This window comes from Crocuta crocuta, unplaced genomic scaffold, assembly GCF_008692635.1.
Source record: "Crocuta crocuta isolate KB4526 unplaced genomic scaffold, BGI_CrCroc_1.0 scaffold278, whole genome shotgun sequence".
NCBI classification, from domain to species: Eukaryota; Metazoa; Chordata; class Mammalia; order Carnivora; family Hyaenidae; genus Crocuta; species Crocuta crocuta.
The window spans coordinates 1280593-1307012 of NW_027532173.1; the positions used below are offsets into that span (position 1 = coordinate 1280593).

At 41.5% G+C, this 26420-nt stretch overlaps 1 protein-coding gene across 2 annotated transcripts; it reads left to right on the forward strand.

Moving 5' to 3' along the window:
* Positions 1-8024: 8024 nt before the first annotated feature.
* On the forward strand, positions 8025-24847 carry POGLUT3 (protein O-glucosyltransferase 3). Of its 2 annotated transcripts, XM_077777451.1 has the most exons (8): positions 8025-8199; positions 11294-11580; positions 14790-15006; positions 16487-16683; positions 18489-18683; positions 20002-20106; positions 21969-22090; positions 22488-24847. In XM_077777451.1, the coding sequence occupies exons 1-8, from the start codon at positions 8115-8117 to the stop codon at positions 22546-22548; spliced, it is 1269 nt and encodes a 422-aa protein (XP_077633577.1). In that variant the 5' UTR covers positions 8025-8114; the 3' UTR covers positions 22549-24847. The 2 variants fall into 2 exon arrangements, with proteins under 2 accessions (XP_077633577.1, XP_077633578.1); XM_077777452.1 differs by having other exon boundaries at positions 21969-24847.
* The last annotated feature ends 1573 nt before the right edge of the window (positions 24848-26420 follow it).

Below are 26420 nucleotides of genomic sequence, written 5' to 3' on the forward strand. Positions count from 1 at the left end.
GTCCGCAGCGCCCGAAATCCTCGGGTCGCGCGGTCGGGGCCTGGTGGCTTGGGGCCCCAGGTCCTGCCCCGGGACGCTGTGCGCGCGGGGCGTTCGCCTCTCACAGGTCGGAGCCGTCCCCAGCAGCTTGCGGGAATGGGTGGGACCTCGTCCGCAGGGTGGGCCTTGTCCCCAGGCCCCTCCCGCGTTCTCCTTCACGTCTTGCCTCTGCGGCGTCTCACGACTCGTCCTGGCGATTTCCGGGTGTCGCCAGTCAGGATTTGCTAACTCATGTCTCATTTCTGTTCAGCCAACTGGCGCCCTGTTTTGCCAACAGACACCGAATAACCCGGCACCGCCTCCTGCTGGCGGGAAACCGCGACTGCTTGTGTTTAGAAAGACGTTCCATGGCCCTAAGGATCAGAATACAAAATTCTTTTCTTTCAGTGTTTTTTTTTTTTTATTTTTAAATGTTTATTTATTTTTGAGAGAGAGAGAGAGAGGGCGAGCTGGGTAGGGGCAGAGAGAGAGGGAGTCACAGACTCCGAAGCAGCTCCCGGCTCTGAGCTGTCAGCACAGAGCAGGTCATGGGGCTCAAACTCACTAACTGTGGGATCATGACCTGACCCCAAGTCTGATGCCTCACCAACTGAGCCACCCAGGCGCCCCTATTTATATTTATTTTTGAGAAAGAGCAGCAGAGAGACAGAGGATCCCAAGCAGGCCCCACACCGTCAGCACAGAGGTTGATTGGGGCTGGAACTCACAAATCGTGAGATTATGACCTGAATGGAAATCAAGAGTTTGTCTCTTAACAGACTGAGCCACCCAGGTGCCCCAGAATAAAAGATTCTTAAACCCAGATTCGAAGTCTTACACTATGGGTGTTAACTATAGAAATGTAGAAAACGATAACGTGTTCTTTACTTTCTAAAATTAATTTTATAATGTTATAATGGGGTGCTTTAGAAAGAAAAGGGAAAAGTGAAGAAAATTTATACAGGAAAAAAGAAAATTATATGATCCGAAATGACATACTGCTAATCTTACTGTTAATGAAAGAGCTATACATTCAAATAAAATTCTAATTTTTAATCTAAAAATATTGGCAAAGTCTTTTTTTAAGTGGTAATACTCAAAGCTGTTAAGAGCATCTGGAGACACTCAGACAGTGACCTTTGCGACCTTCAGGTGGCAGCCTAAATCGCTAAAAAGTTTCTGGAAAGCAAGTTTCCAAATGGACCAAGAGTCTTTAATATTTACAAACTGAATGTGCAAAACCCATAAAGTCCGACAGTTAGAAAATACAATTTCTAAAAAGATGTCATTTGCAAACAGTGTCCATGCCCTTTAATCTGGTAACCTGAGGGGCACCTGGATGGCTCAGTCAGTTAGCTGGCCTATTTCAGCTCAGGTCATGATCTCACGGTTTGTGGGTTCAAGCCCTGCGTCTGGCTCTGGGGCAATACCTCAAAGCCCGGAGCCTGCTTCAGATTCTGTGACTCACTCTTTCTCTGCCCCTACCCTACTTGTGCTCCGTCTCTCTCTCAAAACTGAACATTAAAAAAATATCTAGTAATCTGATTTCTAGGAATCTATCCTGACAAAATGGTCCAAATGTGGTCAAAAGATTTATATACAAGAAATTCTTGCCACTTTATCATTACTGATGATAGCAAATTTAGCTAGGCAGACATCAAAAGAAAAGAGAAAGGACCCAAATAGATAAAATCATGAATGAAAGAGAAGAGACCAAAACCAACACCACAGAAATACAAATGATTCTTAGAGAATACTATGAAAAATTATATGCCAACAAACTGGGCAATATGGAAGAAATGGACAAATTCCTAGAAACTCAAACTACCAAAATGGAAACAGGAAGAAACAGAGAATTTGAACAGACCCGTAATCAGCAAAAATATTGAATCAGTAATCAAGAATCTCCCAACAAACAAGAGTCCTGGGCCAGATGGCCTCCCAAGCAAATTCTGCTAGACATTTAAAGAAGAGTTAATACCTATTCTTCTCAAGCTGTTCCAAAAAATAGAAATAGAAGGAAAACTTCCAAATTCATTGTACAAAGCCAGCATTACCTTGATTCCCAGGCCAAAGACCCCCCCTAAAAAGGAGAATTACAGGCCAATATTCCTAAGGAACATGGATACAAAAATTCTCAAGAAGATATTAGCAAACTGAATTCAACAGTATATTAAAAGAAATATTCACCATGATCAAGTGGGATTTATTCCTGGGCTGCAGGGCTGGTTCAATATTCATAAATAAATCAACATGATACACCACATTAATCAAAGAATAAGAACTATATGACCCTGTCAATAGATGCAGAAAAAAACATTTGACAAAATACAGCATCTTTTCTTTTCTTGTAAAAATTTTAATGTTTATTTCTGAGAGAGAGAGAGAGAGAGACAGCTTGAGCAGGGGAGGGTCAGAGAGAGAGGGAGATACAGAATCTGAGGCAAGCTCCAGGCTCTGAGGTGGCTGTCTTCACAGAGCCCGATGTGGGGCTCGCATCCACGAACCGTGAGATCATGACCTGAGCTGAAGTCAGACGCTCAACCGACTGAGCCAACCAGGTGCCCCCACCATCCGTTCTTGATAAAAACCCTCAACAAAGCAGGGACAGATAGAGCATACGTCAACATCATGAAGGCCATGTACAAAAACCCACAGCTAATATCCTCAATGGGGAAAATGCTGAGAGCCTTTTCCCTATGGTCAGAACAAGACAAGGATGTCCACTCTCACCATTACTATTTAAAATAGTGCTGGAAGTCTTAGCCTTAGCAGTCAAACAAGAAAAAGAAAGAAATCATCCAATTTAACAAGAAAGAAGTCAAACGTTCACTATTTGCGGATGACATGATACTCTGTGTAGAAAATTTGAAAGACTCCATCAGAAAATTTCTAGAACACATGAATTTAGCAAAGTTCCCGAATATAAAATCAACATGCAGAAATCTGTTGCATTGCTATACACCAGTAACCAAGCAGCAGAGAAAGAAATCAAGGAATCAATCCCATTTTTAATTGCCCGAGAAACAATAAGGTACCTAGGGATAAACCTAACTAAAGAGGTAAGAGATCTAACTCTGAAAACTATAGATCACTTATGAAAGAAACTGAAGAGGACACAGAGAAATGGAAAAGCATTCCATGGTCAGGGATTAGAAGAGCAAACATTGTTAAAGTGTCTATATTACCCAAAGCAACCAACACATTTCATGCAATTGAAATACCGTAGCATTTTTCATAGAGATAGAAACAATCCTAAAATTTATATGGAACCACAGAAGACCCTGAATAACCAAAAGTATCCTGAAAAAGAAAAGCAAAACTGGAGGCATCATGATTTCAGATTTCAAGCTATATTACAAAGGTGTAGTCGTCCAGACAGTATGGTACTGACACAAAAACAGACACATAGGTCAATGGAACAGAATAGAACACCCAGAAATGGACTCAAAACTAACCTTTGACAAAGGAAAAAAGAAAAAATGACAGTCTCTTCAGCAAATGGTGTTGGGAAAACTAGATGGTACATACAGCAGAATGTAACTGGACCACTTTCTTATACCATACACAAAAATAAGTTCAAAATGAATGAAAGACCTAAATGTGAGACAAGAAACCATCAAACGTATAGAGGAGAACAGAGGCAGCAACCTCTATGACCTTGGATATAGCCACCTCTCACTAGACAAGTCACCAGAGGTAAGGGAAACAAAAGCAAAAATGAACTAGTGGGACTTCATCAAGATAAAAGCACAGTGAAGGAGATAATCAGCAAAACTAAAAGGCAGTCTACAGAATGGGAGAAGATATTTGCAAATGACATATCTGATAAAGGGTTAGTATCCAAAATCTAGAAAGGATTTAGCAAACTCAACACTCACTCCCAAATAATCAAGTGAAAAAATGGGCAGAAGATATGAATAGATACTTTAACAAAGAAGACATCCAGATGGCTAACAGACACATGAAAAGATGTCTGACATTGCTCATCATCAGGGAAATAAAAATCACGATGATCTGTATCAGCTCACACTGATCAGAATGACTAAAATTAACACAAGAAACAATAGGTGTTGTTGAGGATGCACAGAAAGGGGAACCCTCTTACACTGTTGGTGGGAATGCATACTTGTGCAGCCACTCTGGAAAACAGTATGGAGTTTCCTCAAAACACTGAAACTAGAACTACTTTATGATCCAGCAATTATTGTATTATTTATCCAAAGAATACAAAAATACAGATTCAAAGGGGGTACACTCACCCCAATGTTTATAGCTGCATTATCAACAATAGTCAAACTATGGGGAGAGCCCAAATGTCCATCAACTGACAAATGGATAAAGATGTGGTATGTGTGTATGTACGTGTGTGTGTGTGGGTGTGTATACATATAAAGGAATATTAGTCATTAAAAAGAATGAAATCTTGCCTTTTACAATGAATGTGGATGGAGCTAGAATGTAGTATGCTAAGCAAAATAAGTTAATGAGAGAAAAACAAATACCATATGATTTCACTCATGTGGAATTTATGAAACGAAACAGATGAACATATAGGGTTGGGGTGGGAGGAAAGAGAGGGAAAAAAACCACAAGAGACTCCTAATGACAGAGAATAAACTGAGGGTTGCTGGGGGGAGGCAGGTGGAGATAGGCTATATGAGTGATGGGTACTAAGGAGGCACTTGTGATGAGCACTTACTGTTCTAAGTGATGAATCACTGATTTTACTCTTGAAACCAATATTATACTGTAAACTAAAATTTAAATTAAAAAAATATATAATGTGAATAAAGATAGCAATAAAATGCTTTAAAAAAAAAAAAAGAGCACTCAACCAATTGAGCCACCCAGTAACCTTGAGGCAATTTTCCTCTCCAGATGTAGACCTTCTTACCAAGGTCGCTTGGTAAGACTTACCAAGTTTCCTTTAATAATTATCACTCCCATTTAACAGTGTCATACTTGTCTGAATATTGTTATTATGCTGTGTGCCTCCAGGTCCCTAGATAACAAACATGTGATCTTGAATGGTCTAAAGCAAAGGATTTCAAACTGGAATCCAAAGATAGAAATTAGAGGGTCTATGACCTTGGATAAAGGGGAAGGAGCTAATTTCATCTTTATTTTTCCTCCCTTCTGACTTAAGTCTTTCTCAGTATTTCCTTCTATTACAAACATAGGCAAAACCTGTTAACATTGTTACATTGCCAGCATCTGATCTAATGCCTGGCAGAGATGCTCAGTAAGTACTGTAGAGAAAAGCAAGGAAAGGGTGGGGGAGGTGGAACTTGTCTACACGGCTGGATACAAATCCTCACTTTCTACTCAGCCCTCCTTTACCTTCACCAGTAATAATATATCCAGAAAATAATCTTCCCTCCTACTTGGGTAGCATTAAAGTGTGCCCTGTTTAATTTGTTCTCCTTAATTGTCTTGTCAGATAAGAAGGATAGATACTATTCTCTCCAGTTTACACGTAAGAAGCTAGGGCTCCGTGAAGCTAAAATGTTTTGCTTGTGGCCCCATAGCCGTTAAGCATCAGAGCCAAGAGTACACATCATGTGTGCTCTTTCTGTCGAATCACATCTCCCATAATATGATTGTCGAGCATCAGTTTTCGGTCAGTTCCTGGAGAGCATCCATGGTCAACAGGCAGCCAGACATTTTTGGAGGATTACGTTTAGCCTCAAGACAAAACAACAGCTTGGCCTTCCGGCACTGTGTTCCCTCGGCCAGATGTGGTTGACATGCCAGCTGTTGAGCCTTCATAATCTTCCTAAACAACAGGGGAGGTCGTGACTCCATTGGACCAGGCGCTCGGGGGTTTATTCCTCCAAGTCTGAATTCTGCAGACCAATATGCTAACATACATAGTGTGACAAGGTGGATTTGGGACCGGCTTGGAAAGAAGGCGGATTCAGGCCATGGTCCAGTACTGCCTCTGCTACTCAACACAGGCGACCTTGGGCAGGTTACTTAACCTCTTGGAGTCTTGTTTTCCCGATCTGTAAAATGGGGCTGATGATATCCACCTTACGAGTTCTTGTAGGAAAGGAAATAAAGAAGGTAGAAAATGCAAGTGAAAATCTCCAGCTCAGGGACTGGCACATAATAAATGCTAAGTAAGTGATTTTAAGAAAAGTACTCCTTTCCAAATCAAAAGTCTTCAAAAGCTCTGGTTCTAGTGATGCAAGACTTTGATCATGAGAACTTTCTTTGGTTTCCATGGTCCCTGAAGCCTCACTTAATTCGGTCTCTCTCTTAAAGTTTGAATTTGACATAGGAAAATTCACACTGAGCTTGAAGTCTTTTCCAGTATGTTAGTGCCTGGGGCAAATGAGAATTCACATTCTTTCCACTGAAGCAATTTCAGAGTACCCTCTTCTCATTTCATTTCTCTCTCTCTCTCTCTCTTTTAATGTTTATTAACTTTTGAGAGAGAGAGAGAGAGAGAGAGCACAGCAGGGGAGGGGCAGGGGGGACGTGGACAGAGACTGTGCTGACAGCACAGAGCCTGATGCAGGGCTTGAACTTGTGAACCGTGAGATCGTGACCTGAGCCAAAGATGGATGCTTAACTGACTGAGCCACCCAGGCGCCCCTCATTTTCTCTTTTATGAGGTTAAAATTGCTTACTTCTATTTCAGTTTTGGCCGTTGTTATTTGTGTTGATTCTAACACTAATGTCATGCCAACGATAACACAGCCATGTAAGATTACTATAAAAATAGCTGAACATTTAAAATATGTGTTTCCAATGGCTCTATTTTATCTATATACATATATAGATAAATATATAGATAAATATTGAAATGGGATGTTTAAATGCCATTTCAGAGACAATTTTATAGCTGGAAGAGACAAGACAGTATCTAGTCCAAATCTTTGAATTTAAAAATAATGAAGCAATTTGGAGCTGGCTTTTTTTTTCTATAAATCCATTTTTTTCCACAAAGATCACACAGTCATTAATATGTTTCTATTATATCTGTTTTGTTTATTTAAAATGATAAATTTATGGGGGCGCCTGGGTGGCTTAGTCGGTTAAGCGTCCGACTTTCGCTTAGGTCATGATCTCGCGGTTCGTGGGTTCGAGCCCCGCGTCGGGCTCTGTGCTGACTGCCAGCTCAGAGCCTGGAGCCTGTTTCAGTCTGTGACTCCCTCTCTCTCTGACCCTCCCCTGCTCACGCTGTCTCTCTCTCTCTCCTAGAAATAAATTAAAAAAAAAACATTAAAAAAAAAAAATAAATAAAATGATAAATTTATGGAGAACAGGATTCTTTGATCAAGAGACAAAACTTTTCTGCTTCCTATTTGGGGAGAAAATAATGAAATTACCTCCTAGTTTCTAGGCTCTGCCTGCCTGATTTTCAGTCTGCCACACTGCATTGTCTTTCTAAAACCAAGTGAGATGGCCACCTGAGTGGCTTAGTTGGTTGAGCCTCTGACTTTGGCTCAGGTCATGATCTCACAGTTTGTGAGTTCGAGCCGTGCATTGTGTTCTCTACTGGCAGCTCGGAGCCTGGAGCCTTCTTCAGATTCTGTTTCTCCCTCTCTCTCTCTCTGCCCCTCCTCTGCTCATGCTCTCTCTCTCTTGCTCAAAAATAAATTAACATTTTAAAAAAGTCATTTTAAAAAATAAAAATAAAACCAGTGAGAAATAACACAAAAGCAATAACTAATGTGCTTCATTTCAGCATTTCAGGTAAATGGCTAACATTTTAAATAATTTCACATTAAATTCTTACCTTTTTTATTACAACATCCTCTATGTTTATTATAGTTCATTTATTTTGTCAGATTGCTTTCACAGACATTATTCTTGGGCTCAAGGACCTTTCAAACTAAAACTAAAACTGTTTTGTTTACAATTGATTGTACAGAAAAAGGTAACTTTGGTATAGAGACACCTATCCAGTAATTGGGAAGACAAAATAACCATGAAATAGTAGAGTTACTTATATATATATTTTTCTTTCAGGTCAAACACCATTCAAGGTAGTAATCAAACCTCTTTCACCTAAAGAGAGAGTCCGAGTTCATGTCCCCAAACCTTTGGACAGGAATGATGGGACATTTTTGGTCCGATACAGGATGTATGAAACGGTCAATGAAGGGCTGAAGATAGAGGTCCTTTATGGTGATGAACATGTGGCTCAGTCTCCCTATATTTTGAAAGGTAAGTGATTATTATACAGTCCAGAGCCAGCCTTATATGTGTAGACCCAATGCCTTTCAAAGTGGGTTATGATGACCTTGAAGTCATGTACAACAGAGTAAACATGCATACCTCCTGAAGCTCAATTTAAGTAATTCCACGTCTAATTAGGGGCTTGAACTCATGACCCCAAGATCAAGAATCGCCTGTTCTAAGCCAGCCAGGAGCCCCGCCTGGGGCTCAATTTAACTTGAAATTTTGAGGGATGGAAAAGTAGGTAAAGAAATTTAAATAGTAAGCAACAAAATCTTGTGTATTCACCGAGGCAGTTAACATTTCCAACACTCTTCGTTCTTTGGCATATCTGTATTTCTATCTAGTACCATTCACCTTTGGCTCAAGGATTCCCGTTAACATTTCTTTCAGTGTGAGAATGTTGGTGATGAGTTCTTTCAGCTTTTGTGTGTCTGAAAAAGTCTATATTTTGCCTTCATTTTTGAGAGGTTATCTTTGTTAAATATAGGGTTGTAGGTTAACAGATTTTTTCTTCCTTTTAGTACTTTAAAGATGTCGTTCCACTAGTTCTTGCCTGCATTGTTTCCAACAATAAATCTGCTGACTTCCATCTCTGTTCCTCCGTCCTGCTGAGTGAAGGTTTTCTCTCCAATGGCTGTTTCAAACAATTTGATTATTATGTGCTTTGGTGTAGTTTTCTTCATGTTTCCTGTGCTTGGATTTGCAGAGCTTCCTAGATCTTTGGGATTATAGATTTCATTGAATCCAGAAAGCTTTTGGCTGTGATAGCTCCAATATTTTTTCTGTTCTACTCCAGAATTCCTCCAAGGATTAGTTACCCCCTATATCAGGCTTGAAATTATCCCATAGCTCATTAATGCTCCTTTCATTTTTAAAGTTCTTTTTTCCCCTACATTTCTTATTCTCTGCTTTCCATTACTACATCATTAAGTTCATTAATCTTCTCTTCTGCAATGTCTAATGTGTCATTAATGGTATCCAGTGTTTTTGTTTTTTTTTTAATCTCTTGGCGCTTTCTCATCTTCTTGAGCTTTTTTTTTAGAATGCAGTTAAGTTACTTGGGAATAGTTTGAACCTTTCAAATTTTGCTTTTATTTTTTTATTTTATTTTTTTTAATTTTTTTTTTTAATTTATTTCTAGGAGAGAGAGAGACAGTGGGAGCAGGGGAGGGTCAGAGAGAGAGGGAGATACAGACTCTGAAACAGACTCCAGGCTCTGAGCTGGCAGTCAGCACAGAGCCCGACGCGGGGCTCGAACTCACGAACTGTGAGATCATGACCTAAGTGAAAGTCGGACGCTTAACCGACTAAGCCACCCAGGCGCCCCTCAAATTTTGCTTTTAAAACTCATTAGGCAAGACCAGAGCCATGTTTGGCTATAGCTATTATTCCCTAATCACTCAGCTAATATCTCTCTGCCTAGTCTACCCAAACCTCAGAAATAAGGATGCTTTCCAGTCTGAACAGGCACTGTTTCCAACCCTGTACAACCAGTGGGTACTGTTGCCTCTAATCATTCTGGCTGGTTCTTTCCCTTCCTTGGATCCTTTCCTCACTTATATATATCCTTCAGGAACCCTAAATACTTGAGGGGAAACCTCTTGCAGATCTCTGGAGTCTTCTTTCTGTATAGTTCTCTCCTTTCTGAGAGTATGCCCTACAAATTCTAGCTGCCTTGTTCTCCCTGGACACTCAGTTCTGTCCCCTCAACTCAGTGAGATTGCTGAGCTCTGCCTATTTTTCTCCCCCCGTTTCCATTACCCAGAAACTCCCTTAGGCAGTAGGCTTAGGAATTGTAGGGCTTACCTCGTCCCCTTCCTATCTCTCAGACTCAGTGTCCTTCACTGCCTCATGTCCAGTGCATTAAAAATTGTTTCATATATTTTGCCTCTTTTTTTGGTAGTTTCAGGTAGAAGTGTGAGTTAGTGCATATTAGTCACCTTAGTCTAAAGTAGAAATCCTCAAGAAACACATATCATTTGCTTTTATGTTAAGTGAAATACAGATATATTTTAAAGTAAAATATAAAATTTGTATAAAGTTCTTTTTAAAGTGAGTCCTCAGAGAAGTTTTATACTTATAGCTGGGTACTTTCAAATTGCACTGCCAGGGGGCACCTGTGTGGCTCAGTGGGTTAAGCATCCAGCTCTGGATTTTGGCCCAGGTCATGATCTCATGATTTGTGAGTTTGAGCCTTGTGTCTCGCTCTGTACTAACAGTGCAGAGCCTGCTTGAGAATCTTTCTCTCTCTTCCCCTCCCCTGCTCATGCTCACTCTCTCCCCTTCTAATTAAAAAAATTTAAAAGAAGAAAACAAAAAAGAAAACTACACTGCCAGATACCCCTGGGTTACATATTTCTTCTTTGAGATAGGCTGATGGGAGTGATTTTAGGGACTCAGTGATTTCGAGATTGAGAGATTTTCCTTCTTGTCTTTAAAAATAAAATCACCGAGGCTACTGGGTAGCTCAGTCAGTTAAGTGTTCGACTTTGGCTTAGGTCATGATCTCACGGTTCGTGGGTTCGAGCCCCGAGTCAGGCTCTGTGCTGACAGCCATTTCAGAGCCTGGAGCCTGTTTCAGATTCTGTATCTCCCTCTCTCTCTGACCCTCCCCTGCTCATGCTGTCTGTCTGTCTGTCTCTCTCAGAAATAAATAAAACATTAAAAAATTTTTTTAAAAAGAAGACTTTAAAAAAAAAATCACCATCCTTACTATATAATAATGCTTAAAAAGTAACACATTCTTTTTCCTTGCTAAGAGGTAAGTTGTTTGACGTTCTCCAGGCATTTATAACTCCCCAGAACTGAATTTAGCAGCTAGTTGGCTGAGAGTGGGTTATATGGGGAGAGAGCATATGCTGTAGAGGTCACATAGAGGCATATAAGATGTTGATGGGAAATGGAAGCACAGGACTCTGACAAACTTTCACCAGTGATTTGTTCAGGGCAGATTATCCCCATCTGGATAATGTTAGAATTCACCAAGAAATCATCCCATGTTCATATCAGGGGCAGAAACCACTCCCTGCGTTGTGCTTCTTAACGGAGCGTGGCATTATGCGTGTTTTGCCTTCCCTAGGACCAGTATACCACGAGTACTGTGAGTGTCCGGAAGAGGATCCTCAGGCCTGGCAAAAAACCCTTTCCTGTCCAACCAAGGAACCACAGATTGCAAAGGATTTCTCCTCTTTTCCCAGCGTCAATCTCCAGCAGATGCTGAATGAAATTCCAAAAAGGTTTGGGGATGAGAGGGGAGCCATCGTCCATTACACGATTCTCAATAACCACATCTACCGGAGACCTTTAGGGAAATACACGGACTTCAAAATGTTCTCAGATGAGATTTTGCTGTCACTGGCAAGAAAGGTATGAGAATGAACTCACCGGTTTCAAAAACAATATGTAGTTGACCCTTAAACAACATGGATTTGAACTATGTGGGTCCACTTATACATGGATTTTTTTTTTAAATACAGTACAGTACTCTAAGTGTATTTTCTCCTCCTTATGACTTTCCTAATGACAGTTTATTGTCTCTAGCTTACTTTATTGGAAGAACACAGTATATAATATAACATACAGAATATGTGTTAACCAACTTAATAGCCAGTCAACAGTAGGCTATTAGTTGTTAAGTGTTGGGCGAGTCTAAAGTTATACACGAAATTTAGACTGTGTGGGGATTGGCATCTCTAACCCTTGCATTGTTGAAGGGTCAACTGTAGTTTAATTATTTAGTTGTAACGTTGCGATGCTTAGAACAGCAATGGCAAAGGATGGAAATGGCTTCCAGGCTTGGAAATGTGTGGCCAAGGTGTCCGCCACTTGAGTGTTCATAAGTTCTCCCCTTTCATGCATCTTTCTTTCCTTTAATATTTAAATTAAATGGGTTGAGCCGCCCTCCCGGGTAAGTAGGCCCTACAGAAAACTCCCAAGGTTTCTGTGGACTCCCAGACATTTTTAGCCTCAAAGTCACTTCTTGTAGTTCCCTGTTTGTGGTGAATACCTCCTCCCATTCAGATTTCAACTTTTTACAGCTCTTCTGTTTCTTATCGCCTCAAAATGACTTGAACTTAGATCACTTTTCCTTGTTTTACCCTAAGCACCTCTAAAAGACAGTATGCATGGCACGTTTTGTTGACAGTTCTAGTAATAGAGAGGTTATTTTGTACCAGTGCATAGTAAAAGTCAGCCGAAGAAAACCCTTAACATTTAAAAACAGACCTCTCTCGGGGAGCTGGTGGCCCAGTTCGTTAAGAGTCAGCTAAGACTCTTGGTTTCAGCTCAGGTCATGATCTCATGGTTGGTGTGTTCGAGCCCCCTATCCGGCTCCGTGCTGACGGTGCAGAGCCTGCTTGGGATTCTCTCTGTCTCCCTCTCTCTCTGCCCCTCCCCAACTTGTGCTCACGTTCTCTCTCCTAAAATAAATAAATAAGCTTTAAACAAACAAAGAAACAAGGAAATAAAAATAGACACTGTGTTAATCAGACTTCGTCATCCTTTTCTCCGGGAATTTCTCACTGGCTGTCATTGACCGAAAGGTCTTGGCTCTTAGTGACTATGCTCGGGCCTCTATCTTTCTGAAGACTTCTCAACTCCCTCCGACTCCCCTCTACTCAGCCCTTCTTCCCACATGGGCAAAACCCTTAAGCAGAACAGTTCAAATTGCCTTTTATTCTTCCTCCTTCCTGACCGTGCAGAGTGAAGGGTGAGGATGGGCATTTTTCTACCCTTCCCACCACCAAGGCTATCAAGGTAGTTTTCTAAATCAGAAGCCATCTTTGGTGATAAGAGTTACACACTTTCCCAAGTGTGCTCAATGTGTGGCTGCAGTCACTTCCTATTTTAAACAACAGCCTCCTCCCCGCTCCCACTCGCCCATAGTGTGAGCACATGGCAAGTTCCTGATCATGAAGGTGGTGCTTTCTTCCTGGCCGACTGCCCACCAGTCCACCCCGCCCTGTATCCCACTTCGTACTCATGCTGCTGCCTCTAGAGCAGTGGTTTTTCCTAGTGATTAATTTGCCTCTTAGAGGACATTTGGCAAGGTCTCGAGACGGTTTTGGTTGCCACGACTTGGAGGTTGTGACTAGCCCCTAGTGGGTGGAGAACACGGGTACCACTCAGCATCCTACAACGCGCAGAGCTGCCCCCCAGGAAACAGCTACCCAGACCGAAATGTCAGTACTGCTGAGACTGAGAAACCTGTCCTATAGTGAGAACTTCTGGTGTGTAGTTTTTGTTGTTGTTGCTTTGTGTTTTTTGTTTGTTTGTTTGTAGTGTTTTAGGGTTTATTTTATTTTATTATTATGATTTTTTTTTTTGGTGTGGAGTTTATTAATGAGCTTATAAACAACAGTAGGGAAGCACCAGGGTGAGTGAGTAGTCCCATGCCTGTTCCCTCTTGTTCCGGGTTCTTTGCGCAGTGGCTGGGAAGAAATCCAAAACAAATGAGACTCATCTCTGGACTCTGAGCGGCCTGCTCTGGTGGGACCTATTTTTGTTATTTGAAAGTTGGAGTGGTATATGGATACAAACAAATAGTTGTACCTCATTGTGGTAGCTTGTAAGAAAAGTAGGTGCCCGGGGTGAAAATGTCTGAAGCGGGTGAGTCATAGAGGAGGTAACATTAGGCCTGGGTTGGAAGGATGAGAAAGGAGTACACCAAGTGAATAAGAAGGAAAAGAATATTCTAAGTGGGAAGGGAATTGCACAGGAGAGTGGCTGGCATTTTCAGAGAGCAGCCTGAAGTTGACCGGCACCTTCTCAGACGGAAGGTGAGGTTTACAGGTTAGCGGGAAGAAGATAACAGGCCTGTGTCTAGCCAAAGAGTTTACATCTTGTCCTGTGGGCTTAAGGTTCTCTTAAGCTTGTAGTACCTTAATTTGGGTTTTAGACATCTAGGCAGCAAGGTGAGAGCCAATCAGAGTGGGGAGAGCCTTGTATCAGAACACCTAGTGAGGACACTACTGCAACAATCTAGGCAAGGGATGGGAAGAGCCTAAACCAAGGCATTGGCTGCGGAGATGGCCACGGAGTAGCAGATTCCAGAAACAAAGGTAGACGTGCTGTGGGAGTTTGAGACTGAAGGAAAACAAGGGCTTGAGTCTAACCTTGTCGATTCTTTATCAGGCAGCTGACAGAAAGAGTACTTGAAGCCCCTGATTCATAGCGTTCTATACCATGTCCACTGCTGTAATAGTAAGCAATTTTGAAAATTTATCTATATTTTTGTTAAGTAATGTCTTTGCCCAACATGGGGCTCGAACTCACGACCCCAAGATCAAGAGTCACACGCTCCACCAACTGAGCCAGCCTGGTGTCCTGACAGCAAGCAATTTGAAACGCCCCCTCTGAACAGAAGCAGCTTACTCCTGGTTGCGTGAATTTGCCATCGACCATCCTCCCCCTTGCTTTTCTGATACTGCTGTCAACTGAGAGGCATCCTTCTCTCCTCTGCTGTTTTCAAATGTTCACTTTTATTAGACATGTTTTAAAAAGCCAAAGAGCAGAAGTATTTAGAACCCCAAACTGAGGTCTTTGCAGCACTGATATTTCTTCTTTTGTTTATTTAGGTCCTTCTCCCCGATGTAGAATTTTATATTAACCTTGGAGACTGGCCTCTGGAGCATCGAAAAGTCAACGAAACCCCTGGCCCTTTACCTATCATTTCATGGTGCGGCTCCCTGGATTCACGAGACATTATCCTTCCAACATACGACATCACCCACTCCACACTGGAGGCCATGAGGGGCGTCACAAACGATCTCCTCTCTATTCAGGGAAATACAGGTAAATTAAAGTTTGTTCTTGAAGAAAAACAGAGATAAAAGGGAGTGTTCAACCAGAGAGAATAAAGGTATGCTGAAATAACCATTGTCCTTATTTTCTAACCAAGAAAAAAAGGGCGGCGTAGGATTCCTCTAATCCAAAAATTAGGCCTGTGGGTTGGACTAGTAAAATCTAGACCTACCATAACTGGGTCTCCTTTGAGATGGTCATTTGTAAATAGCATTTAAAAAAAGATATTTGGTAAAATTGTCACTTCTGACTCCAGTGCCTTTATATTGCTGGATGGAGTCAGAGAACATTTTGAAAAATATAAAATTATATGTGAATGTAAGAGAATTGTGATAGCAGTATCATTTGGGTATTACTACCACTAGCATGTGGTGAGGAGTTTTCTCATTTCCTCCTTCTGCCTTGTTTGATCCTTTAAAACCTGTTCCTTCTGCCCCTCCCCCACCCCCACTGATGGCCTTACATTTTATGGCACAATTTTTTATTAAACCAGACTCCCTGAATAAAATAAACCCTGCCTAACCCTGCCTGTCTTTACAAACTCTGTTCACGTGTATTGTGATTTGTTGGACTTATTTAGCAGATGTGACCAGAGACTTTTTGCAAACTACCTAAAGACAACATGGGACGAAAACTGACTTTTTATTTGATAACAATGAATTCTTGAGAAGTGTACTAAAATATTAGAGAGTGACCCTCCCCAGTTTCTACATTTTACGATTTATCCCTTAGAAGAGTAACAGGTGTTAACTAATGACTTCTCTTTAGAATAATAGAAATAGATTTAAGTTAACTCTTAGAATATTTCCCTCTCAGGAAAAAAACACGCACACAAAAACACACACGCACGCATGCACGTGCAGATTTACACACACATATATAGTTGAGTCATATATATATTTTTTCATTTCAGAGCATATTAGACAATCTTCCTGTATTCAAAAGTGTTGTGCTCAAAATTCTGAGCAACCTATGGATTAAAGATGTGGGTTACCTAGCTCTATAGTTTGTTCTGGTTACCCAGTCTAAGAACAAAAGCCTAGCTCATTTTTTATTCTGAAGCACAAAGGATGGAAGAAGCTAATGCCTGCCTGGGTGAGTGGCCAAGTTGCTGAATGTTTTTGGCTTTGAACTTGATCCAACGTTATTTTGGATATCTCCCACTGTCATACGAGAGACACTCCAGTATTTGAGTGAGCTGTCACAGGTGGACAAATTGGAGAAATTAGAGCGTTCTTTTATGTGATACAGCAGATACAAGGGCTGTTTTTGATCATCTAAACTGGAAAGTATCTCAAGAAGATACTCAATCCCATATTTTTTGCAAATAGCACCTTATCTTAGAAGATGAGTTGATGATAAAAGAGTTTTAACATCTTAAATGACAATGGTAAATTAAAGATGATTATGCTTACCATTTTTATAAATGTCAAATTCATAATCATATTTTTTTATGGCTTCAAACCTCTAGGGCCTTCCTGGATCAATAAAACAGAGAAAGCTTTCTTCAGAGGTAGAGATAGCCGAGAAGAGAGGCTCCAGTTGGTACAGATGTCCAAGGAAAACCCAGAGCTCCTAGATGCAGGAATTACAGGATATTTCTTTTTCCAAGAGAAAGAAAAGGAGCTTGGAAAAGCTAAATTGATAGGTTTCTTTGATTTCTTTAAGGTATGCATTTATGTCTTCCTGTATGGATATGAAGCGATGAACTTGTATTGAAAGTCTACCCAATCACCAGGTGGCAGATTTGTCCAGTCCTGTGAGCTGGCACACCCACACTTTCTCCCTTCCAAGCATTAGGAACTACGGCATTCATTGTGGTTTCCTTTCTGTTATTTTTGTTTTTGTTAGTTTTGTCTACCCAATGGCCAGAACTGTATTTAGTGCTCAAAGTAGAGTACAAGGATTAACCTGGGGTTTTTGGTGCATTTATTTATCTGTTTTTCTCTTTTTTAAACATGTTTTATAAACTAGAAATATAAATAGCTTTTACATAAAGTGATCTTGTTGTAAACAGAAAGAGTATAAACTCCATATAAGTAAAATAGCAGCTGGGATTATGATCCGCATCCTGCCTGTCACTCACTGGGGGACCTTCATCTCTCAGCGCCCCTAAACATGCGAGATGCCTGCCTCGCTCCCTCAGAGCACTGTCAGGAGGTTCAAGGGATAGAGATGCGAATGTACGGCACAATCTGACTGGCTAGAAAACTCTTTGGTTCCAATTACTTAAGAAAAAATTAATTACCAAATCTGTGAGTACATCCTGTTCATTTCAGTGTGACAGAATGAAAAGAACATTGGATTTGAACTCAGAGAATAGAGGTTTATAAATTTATCTGAACACCAGTTTTCTCATTTGTAAAAAAAAGAAGGGGGAATGAAGAGAGGTAATGATAATATGTGCTTCACATTATTATGATCAAGTGAGGTTTAATTCCCATGAAAAGTGATTTTGAATTGTAAATCAGGGCTTATTAATCAAGCAAATATGTAAACAGAGTACATATTGTGTCGCTGCCATCACTCTAGTCTATGAACTTCTCCAAGTTTCTGTGCTCAGCTCTAAGACTGAGCTTTCTAGAGGTAACACTTTCCTTTTTCATACTTATGTAGGTATAAGGAACAAGTGAAATAATAAACATGAAAGTGCAAATTGTTACCAGTAGTCATCTTTAATAAACCTAGAACTTAAAAAAAATTTTTTTTAATGTTTATTTATTTTTGAGAGAGAGGTAGAGTGCAAGCGAGAGAGGGAGACACAGAACTGGAAGCAGGTTTGAGGCTCTGAGCTGTCAGCACAGAGCCTGATCTGGGGCTCTGTCTCAGGAGCCATGAGATCATGACCTGAGCTGATGTCCGACGCTTAACCAACTGAGCCACCCAGGTGCCCCAAACATAGAACTTTTGAAACATTTTTCTCCCTGGTCACAGAAATCTGAATCCCCATTACATAGAGTTGAAAAAGGTATTCCTGGTTCCTAAGTTGTTTCTTAAAACTATTGACCATCTTATCCTTAAATGCATTATTTCTTTTTTTTTTATGATTTTTTAAAGTTTATTTATCTATTTTGAGGGAAAAAGACAGAGTGAGTGGGTGAGGGACAGAGAGAGGGAAGAGAAAATCCCAAGCAGGCTCTGTGCTACCAGCGCAGAGCCCAACATGGGGCTCAAACTCGTGAACCATGAGTTCATGACCTGAGCCAAGATTGAGAGTCTGACACTTAACCGACTGAGCCACCCAGATGCCCCATTGCATTGTGTTTCTTAAAATCGATATGCTAAAGGGTGCTTATGATTTTAATACAAAGAGAAAATGTGAATTACAAAATGAAGTCTAAGACTTTTTAACAATGAAATTGAAACATGAAAAAGAACTCCTTTTTATTTAGTATTAAGGTGTTGATGACCATCAGAATGAAGCAAATGGCTGTTAAATTTCTTCTTTGTTTATGTTTGTTTTAACCTTTCAGTACAAGTATCAAGTGAACGTTGATGGGACCGTGGCTGCGTATAGATATCCGTACCTCATGCTGGGCGACAGTTTGGTTCTGAAGCAGGACTCAACATATTATGAACATTTCTATATGGCACTTAAGCCTTGGAAACATTATGTCCCATTTAAAAGAAATCTTAGTGATTTACTAGAGAAAATTAAGTGGGCCAAGGTACGCTTTCTGCGATTTTAATTTCTTGAGGCGATAACAAACTTACCAGTATTAATTTACATGAGTTCTATCATGACGCAACTTAACTTGACATAATTTAGTCAAAGAAATGTTATTTTCTGAAACTTTTGTTCCCTTGAAATAGCTAGAGAATCAACATTAAGATCATTTTAGTACCCTTTATCAACATTTTTCAGAATTTTTAGAAGAGTTGAAATCCAGTGTTATATAGAATTATATTTTATATATATTATATAGACTATCACAGTTAGATAGAATATAGATTTTTCTGAGGGCATCACTATTCATGCATATGCACACAAGCAAAAACACAGTAAATGCAAATCACAGGTTGAAAATCCCAGGGTGAGAGTGTTTTGTGCACAAGAAGATATTGAAGGCAATTACGATGCTCTTTTCTTTTACCCAGTTAGAAAAAGGCACAATAGTTGCATGCTATGCAGCGTCCCAAGAATTACAAGTTTTCCATAAAGTATGATTTTTTTCATATTTTTTAAAGAAAAAGTATGTTATGTTTTATTATGAAGCTCTCGAAATAGACCCTGCCATTATAAGACTTTGTTCTGTTTCTAAGTTCTGAGAAACAGTGTTTGGTTATGAAGATAACTGGGTGCCGAGGCAGAATCATTTTTGTGACCTTTCATAAAAAGTAAGGGTTGCTTGCCAATGGCTTTTTCCCTGGGCAGCAGAGTAGAACATTAGCAATTTTCCAAAAGTATCACTAGGAGCGCTGACTGTACCCGGGACTGAAGGAACAGCCTGTGGGGACTAATGACTGAATTTACTATTAACGCAGTAACATAGGCTTTCCCAGGCAGTGATCGGTAACGACTTTGGGCTCTGGCTGCAGATTAAAATGGAGCTCTTAAGAGATGTTAGAACATGAAAAGTGATTCATTCCACTCCAGTTTGCATTTTAATATCAAGCAGAGAGGCTAGGATGTGGGAACTGAGGATGAGCCCGAAATGTCCTGGGGAGTCAGGACGGCACTGGAGTCACAAGAGAGGTTGCATGTTGGGTGCGTGTATGGGGTGCGTTGGCGGGGGGCTTGGGGGGGAGCTTCTGGGCTGTGGAACAGGGTCCAGACATGTATGACCGTTGCTGTGTAACAGGGATGTCTAGCGAAGCCCCTCGTCTATTTTTCAGAGCCCCCGTCTGAGGCTGTTTTCGTCCTGTCCGTGTCTCCCATGCTGTTCACATTCAACCTGACACCGACCCAGCTTCACACTCCGGGGTGGCTAGTCCTACAGGAAGTACTTTTCATTTACTGTGTGTGTTCTTTTCCAAACCTTTCAGGAGAATGACGAAGAAGCCGAGAAGATTGCAAAGGAAGGGCAGCGGAGCGCCAGGGACGCCCTGCAGCCACACCGGCTTTACTGCTACTATTACAAGGTGCTCCAGGTACGTGCGCGCGGCCCTCCTGCTGGGGGGCGAGCATCCCCGGACCCCAGGCCGCGCCTGGGCCCCAGGCTTCTTCAGAGGGTTAGAGAGTCAGCCCGTGGAACTCGGGCCAGGCCGAGCACCAGCCCACGGAAAGATCGGAACGGTGCTCAGTCTTTTTGTGGCCCCTGTATTTTTATCTCCACTCAGTACTATGAAAAAAAGTGCACCGAGCCCTGACAGGTAGAGATGGAAAGCTCCCCCCGGTCTTGGCAGTGCTATCGTTTATTAAATGCCTTATGGAATTCCTACTTCAGGTATTTTCTGAACCTCAGAGAACATCTTTCCTCATCTAGACAGTAAAGGGGTTGGACTAGAGATCATGAACATCTCAACGCGTCTGCCTCTTTGTTCTTACTACTTAAGATTCAGGCTTTTGCTCTCATGCTATAGGATGGAAAGCAAATATTTAGCTTGCTGTAGAAAACAAACAAATGAAATAATTTATTAAAATTATTTTAATGTTTTGTTTATTTTTGAGAGGGAGAGACAGAGCGTGAGTGGGGGAGGGACAGAGACAGAGAGGCAGACACAGAATCTGAAGCAGGCTCCATGTTCTGAGCTGTCAGCACAGAGCCCATCGTGGGCTCAAACCCGCAAACTGTGAGATCATGAACCGAGCCAAAGTCAGACCCTTGAGGGACTGAGCCACCCAGGCGCCCCAAAATGAAATATATTTTTAATGGCTCTAACACCGTAGGCCTAAAATATGGAAATGCAAGGGTTGGTTCCTTGAGTAACTATCTTGTGTTTTTACGCAGTCAAATCTCACCAGGAAGGAAAAAAAAAAAAGGAAAGAATGCTTTTGTTTTTAACCTAAACTTATTTTTCTGCAGGCAGAAAGAAAGTACATGTCTTCAGATGCCTGGGGATATCGCTCTCTCATAGAAAAATATAAATGAAGAATTACACTATTTACTAAAAGCAGCCTTTCCCTTAACTGACTTGTGTGCCCTCTGCTGGTCTGCCTGTAATTTAAACAGTAGGATTTTTCTCCCCCTAAATTATTATCTAGGTTCCTGTACTCGTTTCAGTATTTTGTTGGGTTGGGCCCCCAGCCAGGAATGTGCGGCCGAATGTATATGGAACTGCTGTACTGGAAGTCTAATTTATAGGAATATTTCAGTCAGTGGCCCACGTAGAGGGACACTGCACAGGGCTGTAGCCATTTACACAACATACGTGGCCATGAGCCTAAAGGGGAGGGTGTGTGGGAACGCCAACTGTATTTTGAAATGCATATCATCTTTGTTGATTTGAGTGTTCAACAAATTTAATTATTCATTCATCAGTGGAGGATAAATGCCAAGAGGTGCTGTTACTCCAAGCAGGGGCGCCTGGCTTGACCTCCTTTTGTGGAGGCTTCCTGCGTCCACAGAAAACTGTAGATTGGGGTTCCTTGATAGATTATGAAATATTGTACTTAGTCCCTGTAACAACTAAAGCTGGGACTGGAGAAAACCAGACCTTTGGTTGTAGTCTCAAGACCCACAGCCACCAGGGCCGCCTGGGTGGCTCAGTCCGTTAAGCGTCAGACTTTGGCTCAGGTCATGATCTCACCGTTTGTGAGTTTGAGCCCCTCATCAGGCTCTGTGCTGACAGCTCAGAACTCAGAGCCTGGAGTCGGGTTTGGATTCTGTGTCTCCCTCTCTCTGCCCCTCCCCTGCTCGTGCTCTGTGTCTCAAACAGGAATAAATGTTAAAAAAATTTTTTTTGAAGACACACAGCCACTAGAAAGGATGACATGAGTGGGGCAGGGAGGGAGGGTCCAGTGGAATGAAGCGAGGACTAATCTTTCAGTTGCTTTCACACCCGCATTCCAGGAATACGCTGAGCGCCAGTCCAGCAAACCCGAAATACGTGATGGAATGGAACTTGTTGCTCAGCCAGAAGATAACACGTCCGTGTGTCAGTGCCACCGGGAAAGACCTTCCAGAGAAGAGCTGTAAGTCAGCTCACATTCACACCCCTGCGTGTGTGGCCGACGCGTAGCCTACAAGCATTCAAATCATTCAGGTAGAGGCCACCCTGCGTTGAGTGCAGTTCAGGAGACTTACCTGCATGGATAGAGCAGTAGAAAAGGGAGTATTACAAGTGTCTTTGAATGTTATTTTTTTGTGTAAAAACTACTATTATCGGCATCACAGTTTATTTTTTAAAAAGAAAACGTGAGTCATAGTAGATAGGCTTGCCAAAATATAAGTCCCTCTGTAGGAAACTATTGGCACCATATTGGTTTGTTTCTGTCCCTTGTTCACTTTCCCTCCCCCTCTTCCAGTTATGAAGAAGAAATACTTGTGCCGGGTCCTTCCCCTCTCACTGCATAATTTCTTCTCCTGCAGGCTGCTGGTGGCATTCAGTAATGGCAAGCCTCCTCTTGGAAGGTCTGATAAGAACAATTAAGGAAGGAGAGGAGGGCTGTCTTATTAAAAGTAGCTTGGAGACTAGGGAGGCAATATTTCTTAAAGCTCACTCCTGTCTTCTTAGCTAAGTTTTACCGAAGCCTGGGACAAAATCAAGGAGAAATTGTGTTGTAAGCTAGTAATTTCCAATCTACCTGGGTGGGACACCCATCAAGGACAACACAGTTATTAAAGTACCTGAGAACATCCTATGGGAACCGTTTATTATCTATCTATTGACTAGAGGGAAGATAACAATAGTCAGGTGGGGATCTTTACCACTTGTTTTGGTCTATAAAGGGATACTTCAAACCATTTGCCAGAAGCAGCAGTAGTCAGCCTGGTGTCTTGGGAATTCACTAATAAGCTGACAAGAAAGGCGAACATCCTGACTGCATCCTTCTTGATTCAGTGGGTTTTGCACTGCGGAGAGGAAAACTTTGGAATTTCCTTCTCCTTTTTTGGACACGGTCAAGACTTAAAACTCACCGCCCAGAACTTTATTACACACACTTTTTGTAAAATCAGCCATCCAAGAGTCATGTCACTCATGAGCACGTTCCCAAAGCAAGAGCTATCTACCCTCCCAATCTAAAATTATTGACTCCTCTAATTGAAATACTTAATTTGGAAAGCACTGTAATGTAACCACTTTAAAGTAGTCATATCCTCTTTTGAAGGTCAATAAGAGCACAGAATTGTGTAACTATGCAAAAGCAAAACCGTATTTAAGAACAGTGTAATCAAGGGCTCCTGGGTGGCTCAGTTGGTTAAGTGTCTGACTTCAGCTCAGGTCATGATCTCACGGTTCGTGGGTTCGAGCCCCCCGTCGGGCTCTGTGCTAACAGCTAGCTCCGAGCCTGGAGCCTGCTTCAGAGTCTGTGTCTCCCTCTCTCTCTGACCCTCCCCTGCTCACACTGTCTCTCTCTCTCTCTCAGAAATAAATAAAAAATGTTAAAAAAAAAAAAAAGAACAGTGTAATAATCAAAGCCACGTATCCAAGGAAAACTAATACCCACCAGTTGTTCAAAAGTACAAGGTCACAAGCAGAAAATAAAGGGCAAGCTGTACTGGGACCATACCCTAATGAATCATGTCGTCTATATCTTGTACACGGAGTTTGGGGCTTGTCAAAGCTGAGAATATGGAAAGAAAATTTGCCCTCCCTCATACCTCCCTGCCCACCAACCCCTGCTCCTTCCTTATGGCTGATGGCATTTTGTTAGAAACGTCTTAAATTTTTAAAATGTCTATCACCTGCTGCCAAACAAGACTGACAGTGAAAAGTGAACTGGGATACATCAGGCAGCCGCTGAGCATGGAGCAGACAGGATGTGTTTAAGAATTGAGTAGAGCCCTCAAAAAATTCCATAAGGAGTGAGCAGTCCTAATCTAGATACTCCTCTATCCCCTCAACTCAGTCATAGTCTTAAAAAGAGTTAGTTTAAATGGTTTTCTAGTTTGTTGACATGAATATAACTTAATAAAATAGTCTTTTTCCCTTTGAATTCACACACATCACCCACATATTCCATTAGTCATTTTTAATACTCCAACTTTCATTTTGAAAATCTGATTTTTCAAAGGAGGAGAGGACTGTAAGGATGTGCAAGTAAATGTAATAAACCAGCAGCCAGGGTAGTTGTTGCAGTGTTGTTTTTATCAGTAAAATGTTGCAAACTCCTTGAATGGCCTTCATGAGGGAACTGGCCAAATAGATAATGATATATAAAGAAATATAATACAATGATTAGAAAGAATGAAGTAGTTCTAAACATACTATCATGAAAGATTTCCATTACAGTGTTCAGTGGAAAAAGTATGTTACAGAACAGCACCTATAATGTGAAACCATGAATGTAAAAAACAAAAATACACTTGTATGGTTGAAAGTTTGGAAGGATTTTATTTACCAATATCTGAGGAGGAGATGGAGAGAAGGGAATTTTTACTTTTTGCTGTATACCTATGATATTTGTTTTACTGCAAGTATGAATCAGACTGTAAACTAAAGAGAAATGTAAACCTAAAGACTTTAAGTGCACTAAAGATATATATAAGGGAAGAAAATGGATATTTATATTTTCCATTATGCTGTTTTTAAATCTACTATGTGTCTAGAATTTTATATTATGGGACATATTTTATACACTTTTAAATAAATTTTCTATATAATACTTTGAAAAAGAAAACTCGTGTTTTTAAGAAAGAGGGACACCTGGGTGGCTCAGTCAGTTAAGCGACCGACTTCGGCTGGGGTCATCAGTTAGAGCCCTGCCTTGGACACTATGCTGACAGTTCAGAGCCTATAGCCTGTTTCAGATTCTGTGTCTCCCTCTCTCTCTGCCCCTACCCAGCTCACACTCTCTGTCTCTCAAAAATAAATAAACATTAAAAAAAAAAGAAAGATTGTAACAACCTATAGCCCTGGTATTTCTGCAACTGGGTTGGTCTAATTATAATTTTATTATGTCTTCATAAGTGAATGAATCCAAATTTTTATCACCACCTCAGTCCCTAGTGGGAATTCCCGAATTAGAGGGAAAGAAATTTGGGCTTGACACCATTCTCTTTCGAATTTCAGGTTAAAATACAAGAAGTGCAATGTCTTAGCCAGTTCACATCGCCATTACACTGCATGGCTGTAACTATGCATGGTGACAGATGTTAACTAGATTCACTGTAGTGATCACTTAGCAATATATACACGTATGAAATCATGATGTTGTACACCTGAAACTAATGGTATATGTCAATTATACCTCAATTAAAAAAATAGTAAAACTGGTTTGGGATTTACCCGCTAAAGAGCTTACATTTAGAAATCGCATTAGACTACAACCACCTGTCACGTAGTCTTTGAGCCTGAGCGAGAGATGCTAAATCGCTAGAAGGATCAGGTTTCTTATTTACAAATGAATAAATTACTTACATATGAAAGGTTTTATGTATTTCTCCCACACGCTTAAAGCCTTTGGTGTTAGTGACCAGGCTTTATAAATAAGTTTAGCCCCAATTCGCAGAAATGCACTTTGGTTTCCCTTTCAAAATGCTTTGCCTCAAAGCCTTTTAACAATCGCAGCGAGGACTAGCCTCACATTTTTTTCTTTTTGGATCCGCGGGAGACGGAGAGGTCGGGGAGGAGGTAAGCGCGAGGCTGAGGGGCGGAGCCTGGGCCGGGNCTGTGGCCCCTGTTCTGAGACCACCCTTGCCCGGCGGCCTGACGTTCCCCCCCTCCCGCCCTTGAGCTCCGCGCCGCAGCCGACCCCCTCGAAAACGTGCGGTCTCCCTGAAGCCCTCCAGCCTCCGGTTTCCAAGGCTGCCCACGGTTGAACCCTGCGCCCCGCGTCCTCGGCTTGGCTTCGGGGAGCTCGCGCGGCCCTGGCTGGCGCGCCCCCTGCTCAGCCGGAAGCCTTGCGGGTCCCCGCGGCTCGCACCTCCGCGGAGACGCGGTCTCGTCCCCCAGGGGCCGGGGGCGAAACCCTTGTTAGGCCGCGTCGCCTGTGTTCCGTTCCACGCGTGAAATGGCTTCGTCACGCAGAGATGGAAGAGCGTTTGTGAGGAATTGTCTGCCCTCCTCCGCCCTCGGCGGAAAGCACAGGAGAAAAGGAAGAGCGAGATTCCAAAACATAAAGGTCTTGAAACCTTGGCTTAGTCACTAAAACAAAAGAGGTAGTGTAGGTTCCGATCCCGGCAAATTAACCTTAGTGCCCTTTCCCAGCCTTTAAAGTGGCTGAAACCGAGAATTCAGAGGTTTATCTTGTAAGCTTTTTCTCATGAAAGTGAAAGATCAGTGGAGCCATAATCGATTATAATAAAAATTGTCACCGAGTCCGTATTGACAGACAGCTTCCGTTTCTGAATCTGTAATTA